The 14,737-nt window shown below is 39.8% G+C and overlaps 1 protein-coding gene and 1 long non-coding RNA gene across 2 annotated transcripts in view; both read right to left on the minus strand.

Moving 5' to 3' along the window:
- SLX4IP (SLX4 interacting protein) overlaps positions 1 to 14,737 on the minus strand; it is a 183,600-nt gene that overhangs the window by 12,206 nt on the left and 156,657 nt on the right. Inside the window, 1 exon segment of the mRNA XM_077872210.1 lies at positions 12,051 to 12,139. Within this exon segment, the coding sequence (XP_077728336.1) occupies positions 12,051 to 12,139 (89 nt within the window).
- On the minus strand, positions 1,254 to 9,346 carry LOC144297946 (uncharacterized). Its single transcript, XR_013364891.1, has 2 exons — positions 2,230 to 9,346; positions 1,254 to 1,556 (listed from the first exon to the last, which is right to left on the minus strand). It is a non-coding gene; the product is annotated as an uncharacterized LOC144297946 (long non-coding RNA).

Consider the following 14,737-nt stretch of genomic DNA (forward strand, 5'->3'; position numbering starts at 1 on the left):
AAGAAAGAGAAACATCAAGATAACATGATGTCCCTGGAGGCAGGAGAATAAAGTGTCTCACTGAAAGTGACAACCTCGTCAAATGGCTGCCAAGCAATTAGGAGTGAAAACTGACCAGTGGAAGGTGACATGACAGAGGCTGTTTTTGGTGAAGGTCTGGGACCCAAGCCTGTTTGGGATGGATGGTTTCAAGAGTGAGGTGAAGACATAGTAGAGACTAGGGGTCTCTAGCAGGAATATAACATTTGCTGTTCATGTAACTTTAAATTTTTCTACAGACTACTAAAAAACTAAAAGAAAACTGGTAAAATTAGATTTCAATAATATATATTATTTAGCCCAACATTAAACATTACCATTATAACATGTAATATAAAATATTGAGAAATTTTATATTTTTAAGCTAAGTCTTTGGAATCTGGTATGTTATTTGACATTTACAGGACATCATTTCTGATTCACCACATTTCAAATGCTCCATTGGCTAAACATGGCCAGTGGCTACAGTACTGGGCCTTGCAGGGCTAGTTACTTTTGAAGGGTTCTACAGTAAGGGGGAGCATGGAAATGAGGTAGTGGCTTGGCTGGGGTGGTTAATGGAGGGGGCATCACTGATGATTCTGAGCATATTTAGAGGATGTGATTGGCTACTGTGTGCCAAGTTTCAAGTGGCATCAGGCACTATTTCAGAAGTTTTGCAACTATTCACCAATGTCACCCTCAGAAGAGCATGGTGAGGCAGGTAACATTGTTCCTCCCACCCTCCAGCGACCTCACCCAACCTGGAGAGACAGCATGGATAGCAATACCACTACTCATCTGACAAACGAGGGTTCTGTCAGGAAAATCCTGCTCCAGCTTTCAGCCCCAGGCATAGGCCCTGGGACATCAGTATTAGCCCTAGTTGGAACGCTGGGGAAGGTCCTTGGGGCCATAGCACCAGACTACACAGGTCACTGCTAGAGCCCTGTGGGTGCATCACCATCACAATGCAGTCCCCCCTCCCCACCTCCCTGTGCTCCCTGCCATCCTCACAGCCACACTTAGAAGGGATAACAGGAGTTATCCCTCCACACTCTTGCTTCCAGGACTGCAGAATATCCTGCCTGATATGAAGGCAATAAAGGGAGAAGGCAGGAAAAAAAGCTTTTCAATGCCATTAAGGATTTTCTCACAGTAGTACTGAATGTACTAATGTGGTGTTCAGTCTTTATCTTCTTTTAGATCTGTTTTCTTATGCTTATGTACATGAGTTTCCTCTGATTGTTTTATTCACTCCTACATGAAAATAATTAATAACCCAACCAGAATATTTTAAAAGTGGATAACTCATAGTATACTAGTCTTAGGTCACATTCAACATGTTCCTCTGTCTGAATTCTTTGTGATCACACATCTCCAGAGTTGATCAAATCAGGCTAACACTTCTGGGATTAGAGGCAGAGCACAGCAAAGCAGGAGACAGAAGCCATGGTCTGGTGTTCATCGGTTGCTTGTCCCAGAGCCCGTCTCTCAATTCTCTGATTAGGGGGCTTCTCATCTTCCCTTCGGGATGGCTTGGGAAATTTAAATGCAGAGAGGTGTATGAAGCACACTTTAGAAACTGGAAAGTGCTAACACATTTTCTTAACATTAATGGTAAAGAAAACCTGGTGCCCATGTAAACCATAAAGGGTCTTTTTTTTTTTTTTCAAGATTTTATTATTTATTTATGAGAGACAGAGAGAGAGAGAGGCAGAGACACAGGTAGAGGGAGAAGCAGGCTCCATGCAGGGAGCCCGACATGGGACTCGATCCCAGGTCTCCAGGATCATGCCCTGGGCTGAAGGTGGCACTAAACCGCTGAGCCACGCGGGCTGCCCCATAAAGGGTCTTTAAGGAGGCAAGGCTGCCTTGCATTTGTAGAGAACTTATATAATTATTTTATCCGCCATCTCATCAGAGCCTTACTGAGTTATTTGGCAGGCAAGTTTTGTCCCTCTTTGACAGACAAGAAGAACGAGAACCAAGAGACTAAGTGCCTAAGGCCATACATTTAGCTGGGGGCAGAACTGAGTAGAGAAGGATTGGCCCTCTGTGTAGTGTTCTCTCCACTGTGCCCAGTGGGTCATCTGCCACCACAGTCAGAGATGGGAGTTGTAGAAAGAGTATAGGATGCTGAGTCAGAAGTCCTTGGGTCTAGCCTCACTTGGTCTCTTCCTTGCAGTAAAAACTAGACAAGCTACTTACCTTCTCTGAATAGCAGTTTCCTTGTCTAGAAAAGAGGAATGATAAAAACATCTCTATGGCAGATACTCAATTCATTTCCTGGAAATAATACTCAGATTTTGTCTCCAGTCCCTATCCAGTGTCCATGTATTTCCAGAGGTCTTGTCTCCACACCAGACTCCAGAAATAGGCCCGTGACCCTATCCAAACCAATCACAATACTGAATTCATGAGGCTCAAAAAGATGCATAAGCTTCAGCTGGCCTGGGAAGAGGCCCACTCTCTGTTTCCATGGACCTGGCAGAGCTAGCAGAGCCAACCACCACGTACAGGCTAAGAATGAAGCCAACACTGTGGAAGGCAGAGCCAGAAGATGTGAGAAATAGTCCTGATGATATTCTTTGTGCTTCTGATCAATAAGCCATACCTGAAGTCTGACCTTTACAGGCACATGAGCCAAAAACTTTCCTTTTTTGCTAAGCCATTTTGAGTTGGCCTTCCTGTCCCTTGAAAACTAAAAGGTTCAAGACTGATACAATCTTTTCTCAGGTTTGTTGCATTGAATAAGTTATTGTATGTGACAGCTCCCTGCAAACAATAAACGCCTTTTGCAAACAATAAAAGCAGAGTAAAAGTAATTTATTATCAACTTATTTGGGCAGCAAATAATAGTATTAAAGTATAAGCCTAGACCACTTTCAATTCTTTATAGCTCTGTGATAAGGTGAAAAGAAAAGTTATTCTTGAACTTTAGTGTAATGTCCAATGATTTTATGGAGCATCAGCATTCTGAAATGTGACATGCTAGTGAAGGTTGAGTCACTTACAGAAAAGCATCCACAGCACAGCATGAATTCTGATAACGACCACAATCTTAGATCGCGATGCACTGTAACCATACAGAAGCCACATGTCTTAAAATGAGGAAGAGGTCTCTCTTTCCCAATTTTCACTTCTAAAATTTTCTTAATTTAGTAATTAATAAGTTATGGAAGGAAAAAGGATACAACAGGTAGGATATAGTAGTAATGAACAATTAAAAGAATGAATATAAACTACACATAATTACATATATAGACTAAAGGCACTGAAGAAAAAAGAGGTCAAATGAAAGGGACAGGAGTATCTCATGATTTCCACTGTAAAATGAAGTCATTTTCTCTAAAGATGATAAGGATGGAAGACATCTGTACTGAAATACCACAGACAAAGCAGTCGATATAGAGACTAGCACCAAGTGAGTCCTCATGGGACACCCAAGAGGCTGATGTGACCTTCCCCATTTCATAGATGAGGAAACTGATGCCCTATGAGGCTAAGTCATTGTCCAATTCCCACAGTGAGGGACAAGTCTTTTGCTTCACTCTGTTTCTCTGGGCCAAGTCCCTCTTCCAAGCCCTCCTTTTTTCTGCCTTGCTGTGAAAGGACAGATCTTTAAGGAAAAGTGGAGTGCAGCCTTGCTGATGCTGCTGCCTTGATCAGTAGCAAACACTAAATTTTAAAATTTTCTTTTATTCTGAATTGATGACTATTAAACTGTCTTATGTAGATCTAGGGAAGTACCAATAAATAGCTGCAAAGAATGTTAACCTGAAAATGAAATCAGTGAAAAAAAAAATCAAGGAAGTTATTTTGCAGGAAGTACACATTTCACAGGGATTTTCCAGTTTACATTTACTTTACCCTTGAGAATCTAAAAATAAACCCTGAGCACCCTTAAGCCCCACTGTCGAAGTCTCTGGCCTCATATAAGCATGATGAAACTTGGATGCTTTAAAGAATTTGTAGGTTTGGGACCTGTGCTTCTTAATGATGGTGGGGAGGTTTGTTGACCACTCTGAGGACTGAATGAAAGCCATTTAACTTTGATTAGAAAACAAAGAAAAAAAAACCCCAAAACTTTTTTTTTTTTCAATTTCAGGGAATTCATGAATCATAGGCTTATAGTGCCCAGTTTAAAAGCAGGATGGAAAGATCTGTGAAAAATAGGAACTTAATGGGAACTACCTCAGGCAGAGAGATACCCCACCTTTAGGGGTCTCCTTATTAAAAAATACCTCCTCCCACAGACACCTGTGGTTGAAAAATGCCAACACCTGCAGAAAGGTTGCTAGTCCTTCATTCAAGTTGATGATTTTTTTTCCCCCTAACATCTCCCATGGTGTGTGTGTGTGCCTGGACCAGGTGGGAGAGGAGGCAGGTGGGTAAATGTATATCCAACCATGCAGGTGGTAGGGCTGGCCAGAAGAGGGCCTATGGTAGTCCTGGACACCAGTGGGAAAGAGGCACGAGAGCCAAAGAGAAGATATTACAGATGACTGTCTTATTTCAAAATTCTACTCAGAGCTGGCCCTCTGCCCAGGGATGCAGAATGAATAGCTCTTCCCATTTTTCTTGAACACAGACAGCAAGACCCCCTTTCCAAGACTCCCATCTCATGACAGTAACAGCTTCTGTGAACTAGTCTGGGAATCTCACCCCATTTATGACACAGTTTCCTTGGGAAAATGAGTACTGAATTCTAAATCATCTGCTTCCTAAATGAACTTTCTAAACATAATCCACTTACACGTCAAACTCTATCTATGCTTCACTGTGGGTGTTCAGATAACACATGAGCTTTTACGAATTTGGGTCTAAGAAGTCTGTGGACTCCCAATTCCTGTCCCTCAGAGAAGAAACTAGGCCCTTCCTCCAAAGCCGTATCTCACTGTGAGTCTACTGGCAGCTATTAGAAATGAGAGGTATTTTAGCTCGTGGTCTCTACCCCTCCCTTCCTCCTCTAGATGTTGGTTAACAGAGGTCCCACTGAGGTCACGAGTTAATACTCTCATTGCATCCCTTCTTTACCACTGACTTGCTGACTAAATGAGGATTTATCACTTAACTTTTTGATACCTTTCTTTTTATAGCTACAAAATGAAGCTGGGTTGGCAAGTGGGGACAAACAAAAAATGAGCTTCTTGGGAAAATAATATGTGCAGATGGATATTCCATTTCTAGCAGGCAGGGTAAGATACATAGCAATCTGCTAATCTGGTGTTAATGACATTTAAATTAACTCCTCTTCAGGGAGGAAGAGGAAATGATAATAATTAATACTGAATAAGTGCTTTCAAGTCTAAAAGACATTTTTATATTCACTATCTCATTTGATCTTTACTAAAACTTGGGAAGGCTTGTATAATAGGCATTGTTTTTACCTCTGCTTAACAAGCCAAATGACTTGTCCAAGGTCATCCAGGGAGTGAAAGAGGCAGTGGTCAAAGTGTCAGTGGTCAAAGCCAGGTCTTTTATTTTCAAGTTTGATCTCTTTTCTACTTGTTCTATGTCCTGCCCTATTTTTCCTGATTCAGTCTATCATCTAACTGGTCAGCAAAGGAAGATTATTGGTCTGCACTATGGACAATAAGCACAAAAGATGAGAGGTCCCAGAGACATCCTATTCTAACTTATTCTATCTAACTAGTCTAACTTAAATATGTCCTATTCTAGTTTATCCAGCCTAACCTATTCCAAGTCAGCAAAGGGCAGTTCCTTAGGGATGCTGGAAACAGGAGCATGACCCATCTCGTTCACAAATACTGCTGGCTCATCATTGGGGAGGATTTTATTATTAGGAAAGGAAAATAAAACCTCAGGTTACTGCAACATATAAGCAAAGGATAAACTTTTTTTAAAAATTTATTTATGTATTTGAGAGAGAGCAAGAGAGAGAGAGAGAGAGAGAGAGAGAGAGAGAGCAAGAGCACACAAGTGCCAGCAAGGGGAGGAGTGGAGAGGGAGGGGGAAAGAATCTCAAGCGGACTCCTCACTGAGCAGAGTCCAACATGGGGACCCCAAGATCACAACCTAAGCAGAAACCAAGAGTTGGACGCTCAACTGATTGAGCTACCCAAGGGCCCCAAGGACAGTTAATCTTTAAAAAAATGATTTCACCTGAGAAAATTTTTATCTTTTTTGTCACAGTCTAGAAATATGTTCTAGGCAGACCAAGCCAGCCAAGAAGATCTCATCCCTACCACCAGCATGTTCATTATGACATTGCACCTGACAATCCATATAAGGGCAGGTGTGTGATGGCTCTAGTTTCCAATTCAACTCCATGGGAAAACAGCCCATCTATAGGACCTATTTAAGGTATAGCCCTAATCTGTTCCTCAAATATCTGGTGACCATGTTCTGACCCTAAGCACTGGCTTCAGGAGAGGAGGGGAGGCAGAAGGCAAGATAGTGGGCATTAGATTAGTCCTGCTGCTACAGAGTCAAAAGGAGAGTCTGTTCCCTGGAGAAGCCTTCTGTTTGTGTGCACCCAAAAGTGAAGTCTCCTTAGTTGAGGCAGACTGAGCACGTTTATCCTTTAAACCTAAAAACCACAATTATGACAACACTGATCAAGATACAGAATAAAAACTACCTCATATTACAAACTAAAAAAAATTCCAAAAACACAAGAAAAATATCAGTGACTATTTGTCCAACTTTGAAAATCATTAACACCAAGATTATCAAAGGCAGAAATCATTACGGAAACCATAAAATTGAAGACATACGCAATGTCATATAATTGAAAAGTTAATGATAAATTCGCTAAAAGTTAACTTTCTTTACTATGTAAGAAGTTTTTAAATAGCCAGGAGTTGGTGAAATACAAAAATACCAATAGAAAAGTGGACACAAACACACAATTCACAAATGAATGGGTCCTGGCTAAAATAAGCACACAGTGACCTCAGCTATCAAGTATCAAGCATGGAGGGGTACAGACTAGGTCATTAAGAAAGGCTGTCTTTAGGCTGGGAGTTGTGGATAATTTTTGCTTTCTTTGTTTATATTTGGATTCTAGAGTTTTTGTACAGTGAACATGGACAATTTTGGTAAGCAGTTATTAAGTGAAAAACTAAGTTCAGAACACTGTGGGAAATGTGAAATATAGAAACAACCTCTTCTCCCTCAAGGAAATTTTCCTAGTACTACAGGAATCTCTGGTTAATTTACCATCAGCATTGTTTAGGAAATACAGTAAGATGAGAAGAATGGATTCTTAAAAAGCTTATGACACATCATGAAAAACCTAGAAAAAATCCACCACTTAATTTTTTGATACAAAAAAAGTTCTTTTCTCGAATGATCTGATTTATATTTATGCATTAGTTCCCTTGAAAACTTTAATCTATAGGTAAGAGTGCAAAGTTAATGCATAGTCAAACTGTTAAGTAGTTTATTTCTTCTAAAGGCAGAAGGTCCAAAATGTTTCTTTCTATATTCTTTTTATTTTTCCTAAAATAAAAAGTAACTCTACCCCCTCATTTTTATCACGTTTAAATCTACAAGTGAGGCTCTCTTTGGTACAAAATTATTTTCCCATTTTTATTGAGCTACATTTTCATCCACTCCCTCCGACAGAAATTCAGTGTGAGAAAGGATTTTTGAGATCATTTGATACCCTCCCCCCTTGACTGAAATGAGGGCTGAAGGCCCACAGAGGTTCAATTATGACAACCAAGCTAAAAATAACTCAGGCTAGCATAGTTTATTGCTTCTTTAGACTTGTTCTCATTTCAATTTTATACTCATAAACTAGCAGAATTCTTTTACATTATACAGTAGTTTGACTTATGAGTTCAGCTGAGTGCTTAAAACACTGTCTTCTGTCAGGACATGCCGGTGATCATCCCCCGAGCTGATGCTACAGCGATGAGTGCAGAGCATGTGTGACTGGTGTACATCTGCACAACTTCGATGGTTCCTGTCACAGCTTGGCCACAACCCCCAATGAAGCATAAGGCAGAGAACTCAAAAATCTTACTTATATACCCACTTTCAGGCAACACTGGTAAACTAAATGCCATTTTTAATTTCTAAAAGAATCACAGATTTGTACAGCTTCGTTTTTTGGGTTTTTTTTTTTTTTTTTTTTTTTTTTACAGCTTTGGTTTAAAAGTAAAAGAGTAGTTTAGAATTTTGAACTTTCTTCTGAATAGCACAGGATCCAAGTGAACCATTAAGGTGCAGAATTGATGCATCTTTAAGAAAAAAAGAGGCTCTGTGTGAATTACATTTTTTTTTAGGTCACCAGAGTAGCCTTCAGTACCCTGATCTGGCAGATTACAAGCTCCTTGAAGGCAGACTACAAGCTTCACTTTCTTATTTTGTCTTTGTTTTCCAGGGCCTACCAGAGCTCCTGGCAAAGAGTGAGCATTCAGCAAATTATGATTAAGTGCGATGGTAAGGACAGATAGGAAGGATATCTGGAGCGTAGGAGGGCCTGTAACCAATGCCCTACCAGATTACAATGCTCTACCTGAAAGGTCCCAGATATATACAGAGTTCTAGTTATACAATAAAGTTATTACTTTGTAGAGTAATTACTTTGGTGATTATGGGCTATTGATTTTAATAAAGAAATAATAAAACTAATGAATAATTTTTAATTTCCTCAAAGCCCCAGAGCTTTACATCTGAGGGGGAAAAAAAGCAACCTCTACACAGGGACATGGGTTTGTAAATATGAAAGATAATCCTGTTGAAATGGAATATAACTGCGTGCAATCAAAATTCACTTTATGCTTTTCATGTTTCTAGGGAAAAAGGTAAAGGGAAAACAAACGAAACAAAACAAACAAAAAAAAAGGTAAAAATCCTCAGAAAGACTTCCCAGCTCCGTTCCTAGCAATAGGTCAAAAACCGAGGCTACAAGGGCCTCAAGATTTCTTATGAGAAACTGTAGTAAGAAAAATATAGTGACTCATCTCATAATAATGCCCTTTCTTCCCAAAGTACACATCACAATTCCCACATCCCTGGCACAGGGGCACTCGGTGCAGAGCTATTGCAACACGGAGCATCTCCCTGCACCAACACCCCTCAGTGGGTGACAGAAATGCCGATGCTGGGGTAACAGACCTCCCCAGTGCTGGGGGAGGGCATTAGGGGGTGGCATGGCTGCTCTCATTCTGCCCTCCAAAGAAGGGAGATTTCTCCCTTTGTATTGCTTGATCTGGAACAGTGGTTCTTTTGTACAGCCACCTTTAAGCACTGGGGAGCTAAGTGCAGCTGGCTTCCTTCTGCACAGGCTGAAATAATCCCCTGGCAGAGCTGTTCTGAATAGGCACTCCCAGATTTCCTAACCAACTGTCATTTAGATACTGAGGAACCAAAAAGAAAAAGAAAAGGGGGTGGGGGGGAGGGGGGGAGATGAAGGAAAAGGAATCTGCTACTCAAGGCACAAGCAAGGGGCCCAGGCTTTTGCTTAGGTACTGGCTCCCTCCCCTATCACTTCTGGGGCCATGGAAGACTGTGTTCAGTAAATACTGATAGGAAAACAATTGATGTTTATTGACAAAAACACTTCTCCAATACAGCTATTTAGGAAGCCAATTTCCCAGGCCTTGCCCAGTCAGACATTCCTAGAGAATAACTACCAACAGAAAGGAGACAGATCCTGCCCTTTGGTGAATATCAATGTAAACTGATAAAGAATTCAAAGCTTTCCAGAAGTTCAAGGAATACTCACACAGCCAGATATCACTGGCTTTGGGCATTTGAAGTATGTAACAAACAGTATGCATGCCTTCTCTCTGATAGATTTAAGGATGGGAAGGAAATATGGTTTATTGATCCTCAAATGGCTGAGACAGGTGGGCTCTACCGAGGTCAAACATCAGTAAGGTTAAAGCTCCAAGGCACTGGTGGTGGAAGGACCATGCTGTTGGCTTGATGGGCCATTTGCAGGAGGGCCCTCTGCTAAGCCTGCGTATTTCACTCTTTATAGGGACAATAAGCTTAAGGAGGTGGTGGACTGCAGCCTGAAAGGAAGGGAGGTGCACAGGTGAGCAGGCCAGCAAGAAGGGGTACACAGAGCCTATGTCCAGGTAGGGAGCTGGTTAGTGGTGCTGATTAGCTGATTCCCGTGTATGTGGCTGAGAAAGTGTGTATGTGAAGGCAGGGTCAGAAGTTTGGAAAAAGAGCAACTGAAGAGACAGAGACTGAGCACATCTAAAGACAGTCACTAAAACAACTAAAGATCCTCATGATATAAACTCTGATAGTGTTATCACTAGAAGTCAGAACACACTGAGGATAAGAAAACTAAACTGGTTCGTGTAAAAGGCTCAGACTGTCAATTTTTCAGAATGAAAACCTTAACATTTAGGAAGTCCTCCCAATTACAGGATTTATATGACAGCAGCTATATAAAAATCAGTATAAAGACCAGTGCCCCTAAGGAGGATAACATTTCATTTGTATTGAAATGTTTTAATCCACCTTTAATAATTTAAGACATTAAGTATTAATATTACATATCATACAAGATCTAATTTCTTTTGTATTCCATCTGAAACAATGACACTTCTTGTTAATAGTTATTTTCTTAAACCACAGATCAATTTCTTCACTGCCCTGAGAATCAGTTGTTATATTATAGCTGTTTCCCAAAAGCATTACTACTTTAGTATTTATTACTTTACTAAGACAACTCTTAACATCCTGGAAACATTTCAAAGAACACATTTTTAATACTTCTCACCAAATTTGTTTCGATTTATGTTATTTAATTGATAGATGAAGAAATAAGGGTCCCACTGGCTTTTCCAAAAGATTCATCTGCTCCAAACAAAAGCATCTCTACTCTTTGCTTTTCCTAGGTCAGTCTCTATGCATTTATTTAAGATGAGGTAAGAAGCTGGTTCGAGACCATGTGGGCCAAATTTCATATTTTGTGTGGATTAAAAAATAATAAACATAAGGAGTAATCTAATATTCCCATAAATTATTTTAGAAGCATAATAATCATATCACACTTCATGTCCTGGTTTCACATCTGCGAGATTTTTTTTCTCTTTGTTAAAGTTCAAGTAATATATCCAAAATTATGGGGAAAAAAAAGTCTGCACAGAGGTAAGTTCTGATAGATCGGATTGTGGCTGCAGCAAGATACACAAACAAACATACACATACACACACACACACAGGTGCACGCCAAGTAGACGCTCTCGAGTGTATATGTTAAGCTTACAAGACAAAGCTGCAAGCTACAACATTACAGGTGAGTTTTCTGCATCTGCTTATCTGCACAGAGAACATCAATGAAACACAAATGAAACAGGACCTAAAAAAAGCTTAGTAAGCCTGAGAAAAGATACAGAAAAGCTCTATCAGCAAAGAAACAACACACTGGGGAAAAGTACTGATTCTCATGAAAATGTGATTCACCATGGAATAAAATTCAAAAGCCACTGACCCCAATGAAAGCTTCCAGTGGAAACATGTGGATTTTGCTTCATTTCACTGAAAGACTTTACTTTATCTCATTTGAATATTATTATAAGTACCATCACAGTTTTTGTGATATGTTGCTTTCTCATTTAAAACTGATGTAGAGGGGTGCCTGGATGGCTCAGATGGCTAACTGTCTTCTTTGGGCTCAGGTCATGATCTTGGGGCCCGGGAAATCAAACCCCACATCAGGCTCCCTGGCTGAGTGGGGAGTCTGCTTCTCCCTCTGCACCTCACCCTGCTCATGCTCTCTCTGTGTCTCAAATGAATAAATAAAATCTAAATAAATAAATAAATAAATAAATAAATAAATAAATAAATAAATAAATTTGAAGTAGAAAAGACATGGCTGATCAAACTAAATTTTCAAGGGTCTTCAGAAAACAAACAAAAACACATCAGTTAATATCATCATGCAATAGCTGGAACATTTTTGGTCCCTTAAAACATGCACTGAATGCTGGATAGCTGAATGATAAATAACTGAAGACAATACCTTTTATATTTATATATAATAAGTTGTCATTTAAGCAGATTTATTTGTAGAATATTTTTGTACATACCAATTCTTCATTCTGACTTGACAAAAGATCACGACTGAATGAAAGCTGACTTACACAGACCACAAATCTGTCGGGAAATACACGGAGCTCTGCACAAAATGAAGAAAATCAAGTTACTAAAGGCATCAAAAATCTATGAAAACAGAAATGCTTGGTACCAGATTTTTTCAGTTATAGTTATAAGCATGTATGTATACAACATATGTCTCTTCTCCTCGCCTTTCAGTGTTTGCCATCAGCAGGGCGGAGCGAGCACAGAGCTCTGGGGAGCACCCAGGAGGTTGCAAATTGGTCCACCTGAGCCCCTGGACCATTATGTTCTATCCCATGAAACCCCCAGGCAGGGCCCTTGCAGCCCTCCCACTGTGTCAGTTTGCTGTTTTCTGACCAGAACCCACATTTGGGAAATAGGATCAATGTTCTCTAATGAGTGTGCAGATTTATACAGGAAAAGGAAGAATAGGAAATAAGATCTGAAAACCCATCAATGTTCTTACTAATTAATTCTTTTACTTATCATCTCTTTGGTCAACTGGTCTTAGATCGGTCCCCTAAAGTAGAGGGCAAATTCCCAATCTGAATTAGGCTATGAAAACAGCAGGGTCATTAATAGGAATAATTATAAGGAAACGGTAAAATATGTGATAGTTAAGATGATAGAATTACACCACAGTCACACTAAACTATCATTACAACTTCTTAAAGCAAAGCCACTGACTTATGGGTGGGGAAGGCTGAAAAGAATCACAGAACTGGACGCCCCAACACTCAATGAAAAAGAGAATTTATACAGGAAAATGGCAAATAAAATGGTAAATGCCACCTTTATCTTTCCTCCTCTCTAACCTGCCTGCCTATCCATCCACATGTACTTATGCAGCCTCCATCTATCTCTGGAGTGATGTTTACCTGATGCTAGCAGTGTATATTCTGAGTGGGAGGTGAGGACCTTCTCCCTTCTTTATATTTGATTGTATCCCTCTAATATTTTTATAATACACATGTATCATACTTACAACACAAAGCCATTTTTCTAAAAGAGAAAACTTCTCTTAGATGTGACCAATATTTTCAAAGAGGGATAGTATGAATCAGATAAGTGAATCCTTTTGCATACATTGTTCATTTCTAACAATGGATGACAATGTGAGGAACAGACAGAGGCAGAACTCCTCTTAGCCTGATACAACATGAAGGTGTTGATTATGCAAGCACACAACTTAAACACAGTTTAACACTGTACCACCTGGCTAAGTTAAATTATACCAAAGGCCTAATGAGTTGATGCTCTAGTAATAGCCAAGTCTTTATCTCTCCTTTAGACTACTGATGTGTTTGTCCTTGGTGATCACTCCTCCCTATTCTGATTCATCCTACTCAGTGCAAGTAGGTTAACAGTACTAAAAAAAAAAACCAGCTCCACTTCTCCTGCTCAAAACCCCATCCTGGCTCCTCAGTAGCTACCACATGACCTGCAAACTTCAAAGCCCTCCCTGTGTGGGGCCTAACCTGTCATTCTGGTCTTACCCTTGTTGTCCTCCTCATGTAGAAATCTCCATTTCAAAAAGCCTGAGTGTGTTGAAACTGACCTCTCAACGATGTTCTATCTGGCTACGAGACTAGGGGTGGATACTGAAAAGCCAAAAATAAAACCAAAACAAAAAAACAAAAAAACCCACCCTTCCTCAAAAAAACCCCAAAGTCATTAATATTTATTTATTAATTCTTTTGTAAAAGATTATTTATTTGACACAGAAAAAGAGAGTGTGTGTACAAGCAGAGGGAGCAGCAGACTCCCCAGTGAGCAGGGAGCCTGATCCCAGGACCCCAGGATCATGACCTGAGCTGACGGCAGACACTTAACTGACTGAGCCACCCAGGCACTCCATTCTTAAAATTTCTTAATGGGGTAAGTGGTAAGTAGTCTGCTTCTCACTTTCAGGAAGGAGGAACTGAGCCACAGAATTCATTATTTATCCCCTGTCATTATTTATCCCCTGTCAATTTTCATAACATTGAAATACACCTCAGTAGATCAGAATTCAAATTCAAAATGATCATTTCTATCCAATAATTCCTCTGATTTGTCCTTCCATTTCTTTCTCTGAAAAATAAGAATGCTAGAATGATGAATTTTGAACATTTGGGGGCCAGGTATTGTATACACAGAAAGAAACTTCTATACACCTTTTCTTTGCTTAGATCACAACTGAGAATTTTATTATTTTAATATTTAAATAAAGTAAAGATTTAGATAATAGCAATCTCTACCATACAGGGTAGCTAGGCTTCATTTTAATAGCAGAAAGTTAACTGGCTTATTTTACTAAGAGAATTGAATAAAGTGGAAAGCTCCATTAGGAGAGTAAAATATTTGAGTGGCACTTAACAGTTTAAAAAGTGAAGATAATTGTTACGATTCCAAGAGCAAATCTCCATATAGTTTATTTTCAAAGTCCCTGTTTCATATCTTATATATTAAAATCATCCAAGGAAGTTCAGTTAGATTTTCTTTCCAATGTTCAGATCAGCTTGGAGAATTGTCATTAGCATCTGACTTTGTTGTTGTTGGCTGGATATGTTTGACATCATTTCCCAAGTGGACATCTTGACTTGGGGAAATGAGGAGGGAAGCTGGCCTTGTCACACACCTAAGAAAGGCTCTGACAGCTCTGGGCTGGGAAAGC

Source organism: Canis aureus, chromosome 26, assembly GCF_053574225.1.
Source record: "Canis aureus isolate CA01 chromosome 26, VMU_Caureus_v.1.0, whole genome shotgun sequence".
Taxonomy (NCBI): domain Eukaryota; kingdom Metazoa; phylum Chordata; class Mammalia; order Carnivora; family Canidae; genus Canis; species Canis aureus.